Here is an 18,534-nt window from a genome sequence, read left to right on the forward strand (position 1 = left end):
TGCTGTTGTTGCTTGGTGAGAGATGCAACAGAAGAGGTTCCAAGGAATACAGGCCTAGGGATCTTCACTGCAAAATACATATATATATATTTGCAGGAGATGGTATCCTAGTCCTATCTGAAAGTACGGAGACTGAATAATTGCATATACTGCATGTCCAGGGCAGTAAAGCTACATATTCATTATTTCAGATTAGGGTTCATTCAAGACTAATTTCTACAATATGCCTGTATAATTAATTTCCGTGTTATTGTCTGCCGAAGCTTATGGGAAATGCTTAATAATCCAAGGAGAATCAGAGTACTGCTTTCATAAGATGTTTTTCAGTCTAACACACAGCTTATGTAAAATGCTTAACTGTTGTAGTGCCTAGAAGTGTCAGTGAACAGGACCAGGCTTTATTAGCAAGTTCTGGAATGTCTCCCCTTTTTTTTTTCTGTGTCTGTCTGGGCATTGTAGCAATGAAATACGGAGCTTTTGTCTGCTGTCATTAGTAGTTCACAGCAACTAGGAAGTGCTCTGCTAGCGACAGCTTGTTCACATCAGAACAGGTTTGAGACTTGTGACTAAAGTCAGCAAAGCCAAACCCAGCTAGAGCAGTGCTCACTTCATTAGTCCTTCTGCCTTGCTGTAGTTAGGTATTTCTGCTTATCAGATTGCTTATCAGATTGGATAGCACCTGCTCTAAGGAACACACCTCAACACTGCACTGCCCTGGAAGTAGCACTTGGGCAAGTCTGTGCTCTCCTCTGGTAGGTATTGCAGCATTGATGTGATTGCTGCAGTCTGAGAGTACCCAAGTGCTCTGTTAGAAGATGATCCTGATAAGAGAGCTGTTGCTTTCCAGGTGGAATGCCCTGCTTACAGTTCCTGTTCAAAAGGAACTGGGTCATTTGGCGGACACCGCTTGTCTTCATTAGAATCCCTGGGGGAATTCAGGGAACATCGTGATCAGTGGAACTGCAAGACAAGGCTAGTCCTTGACTTGCTGTTTTGCTTTGATAATGACAGCCCAAGCGGAAATACCTGCAATATATTTAGTTGAGCTAATCATGCTCTTGAATGCCCTAGGCTTTTCGTAGTGTCAGGAATCAGCATCTCCCTTGTGACTGTACACTGCTGCAGTTCAGAGTCTGGATGTCGCAAGCTCTGCTGAATTGTTTAGTAGTTCAGTCTCCCCTCATCCAGCATTATCAGTGGTTTTTAAGAGCCTGCTTACACTCCTGTGGTCACAAAATCTATGCCAATAGAAAGAACTGTCTTGTCACTGTCACCTGGCCCCATCCCAGTAAGCTTTTAGCTTGCTTCATGCTGTACCCTACCTGGAGGGCAAAAGGCTGGTAGGTTGAGAAAGGCTGAGCTTTGGGTTATATTTGGCTGATGGGGAGTACTTTCATAACAGCTGATTGCATAAATAACTGTATTGTTATGTGATGTAACTTACTGGCAGTCAAGGCTCATCTTACCAGATCCCAAACAGTTTCATCACTTTGTGTAAAGTTATTCCAGTATCCCAAATCTGCAAGTAATCTAGTCATGTGTTTGAAATATTTTGCATCTGGCTTGCCTACTAGATCTGGTAGTTTGTTGTGGAACGCCGTTTCGAGAAGTAATAATACATTAGTGCAGCTGTGATTCCTTCTTTCCACCATCCTGAAGAGACTGCAATTTGCCAGACTCTGTGTCCCAGCAGGTTTTCAAAAAGACAGCGCTTAAGTGGCAGTGACTCCCTTCCACGAAGGTATTTGTCCTCTTGGGAATCCCCCCACCCGAACCTGTTCTGGAAGTTTTCACCTAACACAGGCTTTCAGACACGAGGAGAATTGGGTGGAGCAGAGATATTCTTGCTTTTATGCGGCACGGGATTACAAGGATTCACACAGCGTGTGCAGAGCTCTAACAGCTGCCACTGGTTAAAAGACTTCTGGTTCATGTAGACATGCAGAGCATGAGTACCCTTGCAAGCTATGCACTGACTGAAATGTTGCAAGGAAATTATTTATTTTATACGTGTTTTCACTACTGTAAATATTGTTTTGGGTTAATGAGATAGGACTTCTTCCTCGCCAGTGGGTATATTATTAACGTTTAGTGTTTATAATGTTACCTAAACATCAGGTTGTATACAGCTATTTACTATGAGATATATGAGCCTTACATTATTATGGACGATCATGTTGTCTTTTTCAAATAGCAGAATTATTTCTTGAAATACGTTAAAATGTTATAGACCTCTTCAGTTATAAAAATAATAATTTCTAATATTCTCAAAATCTCTGAGGAAAGTGACTTGTGTTATTTTCATTTTGCATCTCGTGAAACTGGGAAGCGAAAAGACTAAAACTCGGGATTTGGGAAGTTTTTATTTCTAGGTTTCAAGTCGAGTGTCCTCTGCTCAGGTAAACACATTCTTGTTAGAAGCTGTCTTTTAGCTACTGTGGACACAATTACTAGGTCTCGAACAAGAACATGTATTTTGGGACAGGGAAGCAGGCTTTTTAATTCTTACCCTCTTTGTGTGTTAAAGGATGCCTTTTCACCGTGCCTCTTTTGCTGAATCTGTTCTGTTCCCACACTATGTGTATAGTGGGGAGACAGTGACATGCAGAGGAGGAGAGGAAGTCACAAAATCAAAGTATTCATGTGAGAAAGTGCTTGTGGCACAAGAGAACTGGGACGTGTGTGCACAGGCTAAGAAGAAAAATCTGACCGGTTTTTAGGTTGATCGAGTGCTGTCCATTTACAAGTGATTATGGAAAGATTACTTAGCCACATGTCTTCAGTTAAGGAGTCTCAGTGAAGTTAGGGCAAGAAAATAGTGAATTTTTTAGAAGTAGGTCTCAATCCAAGTGTGAATTCTGTTACACCTCATGAAAACCCTTTCTACTTGCTGCTGTAGCATCAGTGGGTGTTAGAGCATTGTTCCGTCAGCAGAAGATTGTTTTTCTGGAAACAGCCAGTAAGGAGTCACGCTCTGCTTTGCACCGGGCAAAGCCACTGTTAATGAGCTCTGTCTGGCAGCCAGGAAAGCAATAGGGAATGGAAAATACCAGTATAAAAAGAAGCAGGAAAAAAAGGGCTGACAGTTTTTTAAAAGTATGCTTTCTAAGCCTAGGAAACATCAATTTAAAAACTGTTCTCAATGTTTGGAACTCAGAGCTTTGCTTTTTTTTTTTTTTTTCCTTTTTTTCCTCCATAAGTCTGATGTGCTCCTTAGAAGTAGTGAGTAGTGTATATGAGTGAATGTTTGAGTGGTTCCTTTACGGTTTATTTGTGTTTACTTCAGTTGGTAGTGGTCCCTAAAGGGTCCATCCATCTCTAAGGCAGCAAAGCAGAGATGGAGAGGCAATATACAAAGTGTGCACCAGTGGGACACAAGAAGCCTTAGGAAAGCTCCCTCAGACTACATTATTGTTTACTTTCTCCTGTTTTCAATTCATTGGTCCTCTTTTCCATCATTATCATTTCCCTTTTTGTATGTAAAAAAAGAAGTTCTTTTTCACTAAGAGTCATAGAAATGTAGTGAAAGGAAAAGGGCTGAGCACAGTTTCAGGTGCACTGTACTGTAAATGATGTAAGTAAACTGGCTAGATAGAAGCATGTGCTTTTCCTTCCTTATTCTGTGCATTTTTACGATAAGTTAACCCAGAGGGATGCCGTGTCTGGACTGTGGACTTGCTGTACAGAAGAAATATCTGCAGCTAAAGAGGCTTAGGAACTTCCAAGACAATCTGATTTTGGACAGAGGGGGAGTTTTTAGTTTCTGAATCAAAGCTTACCCCCCAGGGAGATGCTGGAAATGTTGAACTGTAATTCTTGAAGAGTAAAATCAAGAGTTTCATAATATAGAAAATATCTATTGGTCAGACCTAGTTTAGATTGCAAATTATTGTTAGGCCACATTGGGCTTCATAATTGGTAATGAAGATATTTGTTTGTATCTGCTCGTATAGTTTTTGCAGTTCCAGTAGAGAATTATTGAGAAACTTCAATGGAAACGTGAGAAAGCTTTCATTATTTTTTTTTTTTTAACTGAACCTCCAGGAAGAATGCTTCCTCCTTATTCTTAGTTGTTACATTATTTCAAAATTTTTTATCCTTATTATTAAAGTTGTTGTTGTTCTTAAAGATTTACTAAGCAAGATTGATTGCTCTTGTTCCCTGTTTAACTCCTTTTCCAATCCTGCCATGCTTATCACTTCAGCATGTTGTTACAAAGATTTGTTTGGGGGAGTATTTAATATTTTTTTCTAATTCATTGAATTATTATTAGTATCTACATTATGAGATACTGGCATTCATGTGGGTTTTACAAGATGAGATTTAGAGTATGTGAAATTTTATTGTCAGCAGTCCAAACCACTGTGCTTTGTGGCATATCCTGTTTTGCATTTGGTTCCTCAAGCATTCTAAGAAACTTGATGTTGTTTCTTATTGCAGACTTTGAAATGAAGTTTTATCCCAGTATGGCAAAGCCAAGAATATGGTGGTAATGCTGTAATCTTGGTACCTCATAAATTTTTAAAATGGTATTTAATGCCTTAAATTATGCTCCTGACAAGCAAATGTTTCTAATGATCAATCATAGAATTAATGCATTGTGACAATCACAGTATTTGCTTTTTAATCCGTTTAAAAAATAATCATTTCTATTGTTTTCTAGCTTAACAAATGGCGGCGCAGTGTGTGACAAAGGTGGAGCTGACTATTTCATGCACCAATCTCTTGGATAAAGATGTTGGTTCCAAGTCAGACCCTCTGTGTGTGCTTCTTCAGAATACAAGTGGTCAGCAGTGGTATGAGGTATATATATGATTGCTCTCATGAATCTGTTAAAAACAGTCTAGCTTGTTGAACCTTTTAAAACACTGGAGCGTAAAACTTCATTAAAATATTTTAAGTATATACTCGCACCTTTGAACACTTCTCATTAGGTTACGTCTATAATAGGAGTGCAAATAGCACACTAATAATTGCTTTCTAATAAATACTTACCTGGTCTATTTTACCACTGTTTTCGCCAGCCAAGACAGACAGACAACCCTTCCAAGTGCTTAAATGTGCTTTTATAAATACTGCACTCCAAAACTATGGTCTCATCCTTGATTTGACAATATGCAATTTTTATATTGTATTATGTTATGTTCTTGTCTGTGAGTAGGTAAGATACTCCTTACAGGGAGCAAAGAAAAACAGGACTTTATCTATCTCTGACTTACCACAGCGTATTACAAAATCTGTTGCTGTTTGTTGTATTTGATGAAAAGGTTGTTGAAAGATGCGACTTTACTAAAGGCTTTCAGAAGTGCTTTGTAGTATAATGTTACTTGATTTTGGTGCTTCTCGTAGTTGGTTGGTGAAACTTTGCGTAAAGTGATATCTTTCTATTTGCAGGTTGATCGCACAGAAAAAATTAAGAATTCCTTGAGCCCAAAGTTTTCAAAGAAATTCCTAATTGATTACTATTTTGAGCTTGTTCAGAAACTTAAGTTTGGAATATATGACATTGATAACAAAACCTTTGATCTGAGTGATGATGACTTCCTAGGAGAACTTGAATGTACACTGGGGCAAGTAAGTATGCAGATTATTTCCCTTGTAATTAAGAAAATATAAATTAAAGCAAACCATTAATCACTTTTATCTTAAATTTATTAATTACTGTGTTCTTTTTTATTTTTTTAGTTACTCTCATGTTTAATAAGTTCCCTCTTTTTCCCCCCAAGTCTCAGTTCAGTAATACTTTTATTTGCAAAAGATTTTGAGATGCTGCCTTAAAATGTGCTCTAGAATGATGACTGGATTGCTGTCTGAAAGTAAGTGGACTATCAGTGAGCCCAATGTAGTAATTGATATTACTTAGTCTAATACTCGAATTCATGTTTCTATGCCCTGAAAAAGAGAATTGGTGTATAGCAACATGTGAGTGTACACAAAGGCCATATTAATCTTAATTTGTTCTTCATTCGAGGCACGCGGTGATTCTGGTTCTACTTATTATTGATTTCATTCCCATTTCCTTCTCAAATTTTACTGTTAATGTTACTGCAATTAGGAAGGTTTTTTTTAATCTTAAAAGATCCTTCAAAGGCATTTCTTTTCAAGAGAGTCTTCTTGGGATTTATCTCCCTGTGCCCAATGTCTAAGTGTCGTTTTTTTCAAGTTCATTATAAAGACAAGCACTATGAAATGAAATTCATTAACAATTTAATAATTCATTCTTAAAGTAAAGAAATACAAGTAGAATGAATAGAGACATTTCTGAGAAACCATTAACCAAAAAGGCTAAAATAAAGTCTACTAGAAACATTATGGGGGAGAAGTGATGCTTGTTTGCATGACAAACACGTTGTGTTCATAAATCTGTTTAGTGAAGCTGTGAAGTGTGACTTGCATGTGCTTGAATGGTGGTTATGAAAAACATACGTACCTCACTATTTCATTACATTCATTTGAAAATCTATTAAATTGATCTAATAATCCTTGACACTCAAATTTTATCTTGGCAGATAGTTTCTAGCAAGACTATAACAAAACCATTAGTACTTAAAAATGGCAGACCTGCTGGAAAAGGAAGTATTACGGTAAGACAGTAACTCACTTCAGCAATTATACTTAAGTATTGTTTTGTTTTATTTATTTATTCTGTAGCTTTAACACAGTGGGTCTCGTGTACAATTCTATGAAGAGTGTGTAGTATTTTCTTCTCCAGAAATACTCTTTTGTCATCCAAAAGGAGGGTTGCCCAGCTTCTGTGGTTGTAAGACTCACTGCATCCATTCAGATAATTCGGGCTACAGTAAAGCATCTGATGCACTGCTATTTGGGCAGTGTCTTTAACTGTCAGTGTCATCATTGCGGTTAATCCTGATATCTAAACAAATTATCACTCCCTTTGCCCCCCATTTTTTACTGGCTCATTTCTGAGCAAACGTGACCTTTTGAAATGGAACTGTCATAGGAGTATTGTGAGCACTATGAGACAATATAATTTCTGAATACAAAACGTATATATATATATTTTTTTACCTAGATTACAGCAGAAGAAGTGAAGGATAACAGAGTGGTTCTATTTGAAGTAGAAGCAAGAAAACTGGACAATAAGGTATTTTGCTGTTTCTTTGGTAAAGCAGCAGAATCAATTTTGTCAGAAGACAGAACATCAAGATGCTCAGTCTTATTTTTTGCTGACATGATTACATCCATTAAGATTTTGAAAATGCTAAAAAAAACTGAGGGAAGATAGCTTCAGAGTAACTTCATTGACTATGTTCAAATGAATTTTGATACATTTCTAAATTAGGTGAGTATATAGTAGGGATATTCTGTAAACAGCACTCTTCCATTGAATTGTAAGTCTTTATGTTTAATTGCAAAGATAATGGAGTTCTGATATATTCATTGGCTTGAATATTTGTGTAACTGTTTACCAGTTAGTGCTCTAAAAATGGTAAAAAAGAATAAATAAGTACACTTAGTCTATAAATCTGTTATGTTAAGTATTTTGGTTAAAATGATTGTATTTAGAAAAACTTCTTAAAACAAAAATTTAATATAATTTTAATATTTAGCTTCATAAAAATGATTTTTAAATTAATTATTTTTAAATTAAAAGTATTTTAAAACTTTATTTTAATTCAGTAAAGCTAATGTTGACTGAATTTTAATCCATCAATTTAATGATATTTTTGAATTGGATCAAATTCTTAATGTACTTATATCATAGTACTACTGTAAGTATTAATTTTCTTGAACTTTTCTTAGATAAATTGAAAGGCGTCCCCTGTTCTTTCTCTTTCACAGGTGGAAAAAAAATATGATAAATTATATCTGATAAATATAATAAGAAGTGCATTTCTTCATCTAAAGTATTTGTTCCCTGAATATTTAGTTTACCTTTTGTTAATCTAAGTGCGTTTTAACTAGTGTTTAATCACATTCATGCCACAGGCTGTTCTGGGATAATTACATGTTATTTAAATACAGGATTTTTTTGGGAAGTCAGATCCTTATCTGGAATTCCACAAGCAAACTGGAGATGGAAACTGGGTGATGGTTCACAGAACAGAGGTAGGATATTTTTTGTCAACAACCTAGAGGCTGATGTAATTTGATTTCCAGTATGTCACAGCATTAGAGGTACAGCACCTTACAACCAGAAGAGAGAGTGGTCTGGTAGCTGACATGCAGGTGGGTTAGAAATCATGTCAGCTTGACTTTCTAATATGACAAAGATTACTGTACTCTGGTTCTGTTTTTAATGCCATCCTATTTTAAATGACAGAAAAAAATAACTTTCTGTAATCTAGAAGACAGATGCTTTAAAAAGGTACTGAATGCAGACAGATTTAACTGTTGTTCTGAGGGTAGAATTCAGGCATTCCTGTGACCGTGTTGCCTTTATGTCAGTGTCACCTAGCTGAACTGTTTACTAATTAAAGCAATTATACTGGATGCTTGTATAGCAAGGGCATGCCAAGGATAATGCAGAGTGAGGGGAAAATGCACTCAAGCAGCAGCAGCAGCCTTCCAGACAGGAGGTAGGCAGGTTCCATGGCAGCAACTGGCAGGAGCGGGTTCAAAATGTTCCACTGTAGTGTAAGCTCAGGCCCTAGTCAAAACTTAGGAGGTATGCACATTGGAAGGGGTGACCACATTCATTTTGAGAGACAGATTCTGAAGAAGCACAAGTCTTTTTTTTGTGAGACTTATAAAAATATTTTCCCTCACAGGGTGTTTCAGCTGCATGAGAAGTATCTTTACCATGAGGATTTTTTCATCTTCAGTTTAAATAATGAATAAATAATGAATCCAGAATTTGCAGTTCCAACCTAGGATTGGCTCTTTGTTAGAGTTTGAAAACCATGTGTGCGTTTGTTTGCTTATGTTCATTTATTTGTATTATCTACTGTTTTCAAAATAGGTATTTTTCTCTATGCACCAGTGCTGGAAGCATCAATATTGCTATTATTAGATATTATTAAATATTACTTGTTGCGTTTGATTTCTTTTGCTTTATAAAATCACAATTGGGTATTTCTATTATGGATACTCTCCAGTTGACAAATTCTGAAGATCTTTCAGTGGCATACTTGTTTAGCTTTCAGCTTGAGAGACTGTGTGCAGTAGGGTATTCTTTTATCATCATGTGCTATTTTTACTTAACTATACCATGAATTTCTTGAGGGAATATTTCCATAAGTGGCATTTCAGAATAAACACTGGCTGAAGAGAAAAGTAATCTCCAGAACACTGCTGTATTCAGAAATTCCAGTGTAAACATTTCCCCTGTTTTTGGTAATTGCGTGTGTTTTAAAAAACAAAAACAAAACAACCCACTATTTTTAAAATTACTTGAACAATGTCAGTATATTTGTAGATATAAAGAAATGGTAATTTTTGCAGGCTGGTAGCTGAATGGTATAGTAGATCACTGTGAAGTCTGAAAAATAAAGTTGGAAGTTCCTTTTGGAAAGAAATCTTTTGAGCAATGAAATTGTGTTTTGGGAATGTTTTGTTTATATCCTGTGTGTTAGGCTTTGAGCTTCAGGAAGTGAATGACAGCAGCATTAGTCAACAGTTTTGATTAGAACAATCAAGATGTGAAGGTATGACCAATTTTGGATCCCTGCTTTCCTCTCTTGTGAACTGTACTATTGTCTTTTATTCTTACAGGTTATTAAGAACAACTTGAATCCTGTTTGGAGGCCCTTTAAAATCTCTCTCAATTCTCTGTGCTACAGTGACATGGATAAGTCGATCAAGGTAGTGTATAAGAAATGTGTATATTTCAAATGTGTATTTGAAAAAATATATAAAATAAATTAGACATGTATTATTTTAGTTGCAGTTTCTTTTTGTTTCAGATTGAATGGGAATTGGTAGAGTTTTTATTATTATTTGTTTGAAAGTAACAGATAGAAGCACATTTAAGGGGGGATTGGTGATTTAAAAAAAATCTTACAATTACAGTCTCAATGTTGGTCTTTGAAAGCCTGGGAAACCAGTTAAACATAAATGGCTTTGGAATGTCCAGGTCAGTTTCTCACTTAGATTGTACACTTTTAATATTGCACCAACAAATATTGGTGCTGGGAAGATAATACATAGTAAAAGTTGCATGGTAAAGGTTAGAGTATGCTTTACTCTATGTTATGTGCAATAAATAACACTGATGAAATTCTTAATAGGCTACCTGATGTAATTAATTACACTTATTCTTAATATACAAGCGGAGATAACAGATGCGGACCACATATATCTTGTAGATACCAGATTTTCTCCTACTTTTCTCCTCAGATGAATCTGAACCTTCTGTCAGAAGGTCAACCACATCTGTGGAGTCAGTTTTACTGGGACTGGTCTTTAACTCTTGCATTTCAAATCTTACCTTGAGTAAACTGCGTTTAACTTGTGAATGTTTTTTCTTCAGGAATTTCCATAGTTTAGGGATGGAATTGATGCTAAGCAGCCCATCAAAATGTTATTTATAAGCTAATATGAACATGTTAGAAACGTGGTATTTTAGTATTTGGAAAAAAAGCAAAAGCAACAACAAACCACTATACTTTCTGTTCTTCCTCTGGGAAAAAGCAAATGAAAGCATGATCTGCATGTGACAGGTATTAGTTATATGGCTTGAGGCAGTCCTCGAAAATGCTTAACAGCCACAGGGTTGAGGGTGTTACAAGCACCTGTATAGATTTAAATATGTAATTACAGAGCAGATTAACGAAGAACTTCACAAGCCCAGAACCTCAGAACCTGCTTTCCTTGCTGCTTCTGTGTTTTTTCTTTTTGTTCCTTTCTTTTTCCCTTTTCCCTGAAATACCTGTGGCAGCTCTTGCTTTGCCATATATTGTTGTAAACATATTTCTCTTTTTCAGTAAACAGCCCTGCTAAAACTAAGACCATTTATTAAAATAATTCTTTTAAGATGAAGTTATTCTCAACTCTATAATGGTTTTAATAAAAGCTGTTCTCTGGAATCTTACTTCATAAGTGTAGGTTTATCTCCAGAAGAAATAAATTTTAGTTGGGAGTTCTGGTCAGCTCGCAGACAGACAGTAGGCTGAATTGCAGCTTCTGGTATGCCTTAACTTAGAAAACCAGTAGCTATCACCTCAAACATAAAAATATAAACAGAATTGTATCATAATATTAATGAAGAATTAAACAATGCTTTAACACTTTTATACATGCACAGTTGCATACGTAATGGGCTATTTGTCATAGTAAGTAAAAACACTGACTTTTCCCTAATGAGTGGCTTTTCATGCATTTAATCGCTTAGTTTGTGTATTCCCAGCAATACACAAACCATGTTGATTATTTGTCTTCTGAATTTATTCCTGAATTCCTTGTGTGTGTGTTTGCAGTCACTGAAGCCTTTCTGTGCTGAAAATATGAGCCTTTCAACTGGAGCAAGAATGCCTAGCTCTGCTAGGGAAAATTTATATGCAATTCTGCCACATGGTTCCCTGGTGTTATCATGTGTCCAAGAGAGCATATGTGGAACAAAAGGAACATTTCTGTCTTGTCTGGACTAAGTTCTGAAAATTGGGTTAGATCAATCAAATATATCAAGCAAGACAAGCTTTAATCCCTTTAAAAGAAAAAGAGAACTTCTCCAACTGTGAACAAGTACTGCAACTTTTGGCTCAAGAAATGACTTCAGTTTTAAATTTCAGTTACCAAAGCGCTTGGCTGAGTATTTGATTGGCTTATTTATGGTGTTCAAAAGGATGTATACATCATCTGCCATGATTGATATCTGTTGGTACTGTGAATGAGATTTAAGTTGCTATTCAGTGCATGTGCATGCATTTTATTTATTGGTGCATTTAAAGTATTGTAGGAGTAGTACAGACAACAATGTAGAGGCATGCTCCCCACAGTGTAGAATATGCAATGTACACATCATATTTTGTACTTCAACATTACTGCTTGTTTCTGGAAAGTTAATTTCTCTCAGAAGCTCAAATATATGTTAAAGCTCTTTGTTTTTCTTTGTTATTCCTAAATGAAGTGGCCAATGCAATTAAACTGTGTTTCAAATATAACAAAACTTTTTTCAGTGTTGGAAGAGAGATGTGGAAACAGTACTTCAGTTTAAGCCACATATATACACATATATATTATTTACATATACATGTTTATTCAGGAAAATAATTCTTGAGGTTTATGTTTTGATTCCAAATAACAGGAAGTTTTTTCTTGGACTATTGTTTTTTTAGTATTTTAATTTGTTTTAATTGATTTTTTAATATTATTTGATTAATTAAAGTTAACTAGCATGTCTATGTTGTAAAACTGAAATAAAATATCAGAAGTGAATGGCATGTACAATTATTAAAAACGTATGCAATTATAGTTAAATACGTGGGTTTTTACTTAGGCAATTGGATAACATTTGAAGCTTGAGCTTTCAAAAACCGAGGATGTTATGATGAAAGTAATGGTGGTAAAATTGTGTTTTTCCCTTGTTCTGACTTCCTTGGTTGGATTGGATGTTGAAAAATGAATTGCTCGAATCGAATGGTAAAGTTTTACCATTAAACCAGGCGAGAACGTTTATTTTTAGTTGACATTCTGATCCATGAAGTGTGTATCATGAAGACTGTTTTCTAAGATTAAGGAAAATTCAAGTCTTTTCTGGATTTTGGGCTGAAGCTTCATATACTTATAAATTCTAAGCTGTCTTGGATTTTAATAAAGTAATATTCAAGTATTAATAAAACTCTCCTGATTGTGAATAGATTTGGTGAATTTTTAGCTAGATGCTCAGTGATTTGGTTAAGACCTTCACAAAATTAAACCTAATCCGTGAAGACAGTAAAAGGCCTATAGATCATTTTCCTACTCTTCCCTTCCTCTCAAAATGTAGTTTGATATGATTCGTGTTGCGTACTGATCTGAGACCTGACACTATTTAGTGTTCTCAGCTGTCCTCCACTTCAGTGGAAGATCTGCTGGGTAAATTCCTTTACCCAATCATAATGGTTAAATGCTTATGCAACCCTAAGGCTGCAGCACAAGAAAAAACTTCATGATGCAGGAGTTCCAGGAATGTTTTGGACGTTCAGGTTTATGTAAAATGTCACTGTGGTGCTTATTGCTTTGGTAGGCCCATTTCTGCTGCTAACACTGAATAATGCTTCATTTTAGGTTGAGTGCTATGACTATGATGGTGATGGGTCTCATGATCTCATAGGAAGTTTTCAGACCACGATGTCAAAACTGAAGGAAGCATCTCGATCCTCACCTGTAAGTGTTACATAGTCTAAGGTGCTTGTATGTTTTTGATAAGCTGTTTTAGTCATTTTGGAACGAAGTTTACATCACTCAATTTTCTGGTACCTAAGTTGTGTGAGGCTACAGCTTAACAATATCACTATAGTTGAGGCTGACTCAGTCTTTACAATGTGAATCCGCTTTCCTATCTTGGTTAGTATTTTTATAAATGTTATATATCTAAATACCAACCATCATCACAAATGAATTTCATTAATCATAAAAGCCAAACAAACCAAACAAAAACCAACAAAGAACAGAAATCAAACAATTTAAATGAAGTATGGCACTTTAGTGAATATAGAAAAACTTCAATATTTATATTACTGCACAGAACTGCACTTGATATGTTGCAATAGGCTTGTCTTTTTGTGTTCTGACAAGCAGTAACAACTTGCAGACCTTGTAATAAACAGTATCCACTTGAAAAAGTGAAAGAAATCATTGGTAACCTTAACATTAAGCCTTTGCTTTTATGGACATGTATGTTGCCAAAATATTTTACTGTTTTTCCTTTAATTCTGAAAACCTGCAGAATTGCTCCTGAATTGCAGATGAGATAGATATATTGAGTGCCTGCTTACACTTTTTTGACATCTTGAGTGTTGTATTTCTACTAAATTCTTCAGAGCTGTTGATGGAGAGCCTTTAACTGTAGGGTTTTTTGTTTTTTTGCTTTTTGCTTCAAGCCTTGCCATGCTTTTTTTTGTTGATGTCTGTTCCTGAATTCATTTTTAATTAGAGGGTTTAGTTTAATGCCTATTAATGGCTTGTATTATTTGCAAGGAATTTTGGTTACTTTTTATTAGACACATCCTGCATTTGTTGGCTTATTGGAACTCTTAAGTGTTTTTTTTTTCGCTTCTTTCTAGATTTTCAGGAGCCAGATGATGTCAGTTTCGCTTTCCATGCTTTTAATGATTTGACTTGCACTTTTCTTAGAAAGCAGGATCATAAATTGAACACACCTAGCAGGATTCTGTACATTCACATATTCAAGCATGTGTTTTTGGAAAGAACTGTGGTAGTGATTTCCCAAGCAGTATGAAGCATGGTTATGTGGAGGCTCTCTGAGAATACAAAAATTAATTTTTCCCTAGTAGCATAATAAGTGACGTTTATTTTGAATTTAAAGAAAATATATTTTAAGTGATAATCTTCTTGTGCTGTTTTTGGAAATGCTTTTGGACAGTTGTTTTCATGAGAACTATGGCTGTGCCTGTTCATAGTAATTTATCTCTGTCAGTAAGGTGGAGCAAAGATATAAGATAATACAATGATCTGAAGGATCCTTCTACTTTTAAAAGGAGCTAATCTGTAATCCCACGTGATCTGATTTATTTGATAAGGTCTGTAAAATATATCCAATATATGTTGGCATTTGACTTGGTATGTTCCAAGTGTGTTCTTTAGCTATTCCCACAATTTTGACATCAGTTGTCTTTGTAGATTTTTTTTCTAAGAGATGTAAAGAAGAGGCATATAGACTTCTCAGGTGCTAACGTTGTTAATGTATTCTGTCCCTTTTTTCACTTGATATTAATTGCAAGATCACTTTAACTTAAAACAAAGCAGTGGAACTTGTTTCTGGCAGAGAGTCTGAAGGCACGGCTGGGATACCTCAGACTTACTTATGCACCAAACACGCTGGATTGTGTCATAGTGACTGTATGATGGCACTACCTGCTTAACCTAGCTAAGCTAGCTGCTGATCCTGCTTTGCGGTTAAGGTATTGATTTAGTTAATGAAGCCTGAAGAAATGATTTTTGGAAAGCTTAAAAATATACTTTCTATTTCATTATGTTACTGCCACTGCTGCTGGGAAAAGTGATGATTTGCCTGAATTTCTGTGCCTTTACTAAAAATGTTGTTGGTAGGATCCTCAGAGAGAAAAATATACAGAGTTGCCTAAACAAACTTTTTTGTAGTCTTCCGTGTAAGAGAGGATTATCAGTTTCTTGATGGGAGGATGATGGGATTTTTCTTCCTGAATTTGGGCAGGCTGGGTTTACTTTGGTTTGATAGTAAAACAAATGCATTTTTAATACAAGCCAAAAGTATAGGTCTGAGAATGAAAATTTTTGAATGTGTCCCATAAATTATATTTATGATGTTTTGTTGTTTTCTTTTGCATCCATGCAGGTTGAATTTGAGTGCATCAATGAAAAGAAAAGACAGAAGAAGAAAAGCTATAAAAACTCTGGCATTGTGAGCGTTAAGCACTGTGAGGTCAGTAATATGTTATAGTATGACTTTGCTTTTAAGTGTTTAGCCATAACTCTCTCCTAGTAATACTTTCATCCTCAAGCTGTAAGAAACTTCACAATAACTGAAAGTGATAGACACAATAAATATTTAAGTATTCTGATTCATATAAGGAGAGAGTTTTACATGTGAATCACACCTGTCCTTGACTGCCCTTCCCCTCCCCCTAACCCTCTAGAAGTTGTCTGTATGGAAAAGGTTGCTTTACCAATTTGTAAGGCTGTTCCTGAAACATTGTGGTTTCTAACTTACTGTTTTATGGTGAATCACAGTCTGGTAAGTTTATTTATAAAATGACATATTAAGTCAATGGTGCTTTTGGAGCTGCTGTGTTGTCTGCCTGTTATTTTGTAAGAGCTATGATTCTGATGCAAAGAGTAGCTGGTAGTATGCACTGTAAGTATCGTCGCTGCAGTGGGAGACGCATTGATAGAGTAAAAGTAGTGATTTTCATGGGTAAAGATAAGAAATCTTGAACATCAAAAGTTGCTTCAGTAATATTTATCGTTCTCCCTTTCTAAAAAAAAAAGTTAATTTCCATCTTTGACTTTTATTTTTAGATCATAATAGAATGCACATTCCTGGATTACATCATGGGTGGGTGTCAGCTGAATTTCACAGTAAGTTAAATCATTTATATAAAATTTGTATTTTTGGAGCAAACTGAACTTTATCATTGATTGCCTGTGCTCTTTATTTGATTATTGCGTTTTTATTTTATTCTTTGGTGTGGAGGGTTAAATCTTGGCTGGCCACCAGGCCACAATCTCACTCCCCTCCTTCGGAGGGCAGGGGGAGAAAATAAGATGGAAAAGTTTGTGGGTCAAGCTAAAGATGGACAGAGAGCTCACTGATTACATTGATGGGTAAAACAGACTTGACTTGAGGAAGGTTTGTTTAATTATTGCTTACTGAAAATACAGTAGGATAGTGATAAACAAATTTAAAAAAAACAACTGCCAACCCTGCAGCTCCTGCTGCTGCAAAGACCTTGCCATGCAAACCAAATGTAAGGGGGGAAGCCATTTTGCCAGAGTTTTAACTATTTTTTTTTAGGAAAAATCTTCTTTACTCTTGGTACAAAGGTCTGAACCTGTGGTTATTTTCAGTAGGAACTGAGAGCTGTGTGGAAGGAGACCAAGGAGAAATTTACAGTTCTGTGCTGTTCAGATTTAATTCATGATGTTTTTGTTTGCTTGTTTGTTTTTTCATAATAGATGTCATGAAGCTTTCGTGTTGTGTCTGGCTTCCAAGTTGTATAATTCATAAACCTAAATGCTGCACAAATAGCAGTAAAATGTCTTCACCCTAGTAACATATCTCATCACCAATACAGAGAAGATCTTGACCTTGAGGTCAGAGAGAGAACTATTTCTAGGCATCTGTTGGGTCTGCCTAGTTGTATGTCTGAGAGGAAAGATGTATATGACAAGAAACAGGAGTTAATTTTCACAACTATTGAAGAGCTGTTGTGAATAGTAATTTACAGTAAATATAGGCAAAACCTGACAGATGGAAGTAATTTCAGTACTTCCAAGAAATACAGAGCTTCTGCTGGTCTTGTGGTGGCATTGATTTAAGAGGGCTAATATTCCAAGAAACTTGGATCTTAAGTATTGTGCCTGTTAGAAATTTTTTTTAACAACAGTTTATAACTCTTTTGTGGTTTTCACTTTAGGTTTGTCAGAGATTAGAAGCATAATTTCACCTCTAACAGCAGTTTGTAAATACTCTGTTTGACAGGTGGGGATAGATTTTACAGGCTCAAATGGAGACCCGCGCTCTCCAGACTCCCTTCATTACCTCAGCCCTAATGGAGTTAATGAATACCTAACAGCCATTTGGTCTGTAGGGATGGTCATTCAGGATTATGATACGTAAGTTTTAATTTTTTATTTAAATATTTTAAAAGTATGCATAGATTTTTGTTGTAGCCAGTATTGAAGATACTAAGATAAATAAAAATGAAAGTTCTGAGCTGAATGTAGAGCTAAAAAAAAGACTTTGCAATCACTGCACAATCACATAATCACAAGCAGAATCTTGTATTTACAGCAAGATAAGTAAGGCTTTTTATCTGTGATGTAAAGAGCAGCATTAATTTAAATAAATGCTAAATTTTTTGCCAATTTGATGTTAAAAACGGTTTTGGTCCTAGAAACAGTTACAGGAGGAAGTTCCACCTAATTTTGCCTCGTAGCTCTTAATGATCAAAAGTATTTTTAATAATCAAAAGCAACACTGATTAACTAAACTTAGTGAACTATGATAGCTTTTAAAGGAAAGCAATTGCTTCATTTTCTTGAAAATTTGCTTTTTTAGAGATAAGATGTTTCCAGCCTTTGGATTTGGTGCACAGATTCCTCCTTCCTTTCAGGTAATAGAACATGTAATTCTAGTACATAAAACAATTAAAAACATTTACTTCAGGAGAGGATTGTATATACTGTTCTGACCTTGCCTTTTGTGTATTAACAGGTGTCACATGAGTTCCCATTAAATTTTAACCCATCAAACCCGTTCTGTAATGGTAAGTCCAAAGTAACATCAGACTTGGAGGATAAAATATCTTACATGATTTTAAAGATTAAAAAAAATAATCATGTGAAATGTGGACTGTGAAGCATGTTGCTCCAATTAAATAGACAAGATTAGTCATGTAGCAGAAAACAATTTCATAATGTGTATCTTAGTTATTAGAAGTAACATTTGGTCTCTCTCCTGAAATTACCTGGGAAAACAGATTTTAACAACTAGGGCCCAGTGCAGGTAAACTGGGAACAGTTCTCACCTTGTCATGCAACTTCAAATCTCAGTAAAATAGAATGTCTAGTTTGAGTATGATGCTGCTAGAGCCTGTTCAACATGGCCTCTCTGATCATGTTCCTAACTACCGCCAGTTGCCAGCTGGAGAGCTGTTGCAATTCAGTTACGTGCACTTCAGTACAGTATTTGGCCTTTCTATTCTTGATGTA

The 18,534-nt window shown here is 35.6% G+C and overlaps 1 protein-coding gene across 2 annotated transcripts in view; it reads left to right on the forward strand.

Moving 5' to 3' along the window:
* CPNE3 (copine 3) overlaps positions 1 to 18,534 on the forward strand; it is a 31,247-nt gene that overhangs the window by 3,464 nt on the left and 9,249 nt on the right. For both annotated transcript variants that reach the window (XM_068672220.1, XM_068672221.1), the window contains exons 2-13: positions 4,664 to 4,803; positions 5,395 to 5,574; positions 6,510 to 6,584; positions 7,034 to 7,105; positions 7,987 to 8,070; positions 9,676 to 9,765; positions 13,168 to 13,266; positions 15,437 to 15,523; positions 16,120 to 16,179; positions 17,303 to 17,436; positions 17,882 to 17,936; positions 18,038 to 18,089. In XM_068672220.1, the coding sequence (XP_068528321.1) occupies positions 4,672 to 4,803; positions 5,395 to 5,574; positions 6,510 to 6,584; positions 7,034 to 7,105; positions 7,987 to 8,070; positions 9,676 to 9,765; positions 13,168 to 13,266; positions 15,437 to 15,523; positions 16,120 to 16,179; positions 17,303 to 17,436; positions 17,882 to 17,936; positions 18,038 to 18,089 (1,120 nt within the window). In that variant the 5' untranslated portion in view covers positions 4,664 to 4,671. The remainder of the gene's footprint in view (positions 1 to 4,663; positions 4,804 to 5,394; positions 5,575 to 6,509; positions 6,585 to 7,033; positions 7,106 to 7,986; positions 8,071 to 9,675; positions 9,766 to 13,167; positions 13,267 to 15,436; positions 15,524 to 16,119; positions 16,180 to 17,302; positions 17,437 to 17,881; positions 17,937 to 18,037; positions 18,090 to 18,534) is intronic.

Source organism: Anas acuta, chromosome 2 (assembly GCF_963932015.1).
Source record: "Anas acuta chromosome 2, bAnaAcu1.1, whole genome shotgun sequence".
Classification (NCBI taxonomy): Eukaryota; Metazoa; Chordata; class Aves; order Anseriformes; family Anatidae; genus Anas; species Anas acuta.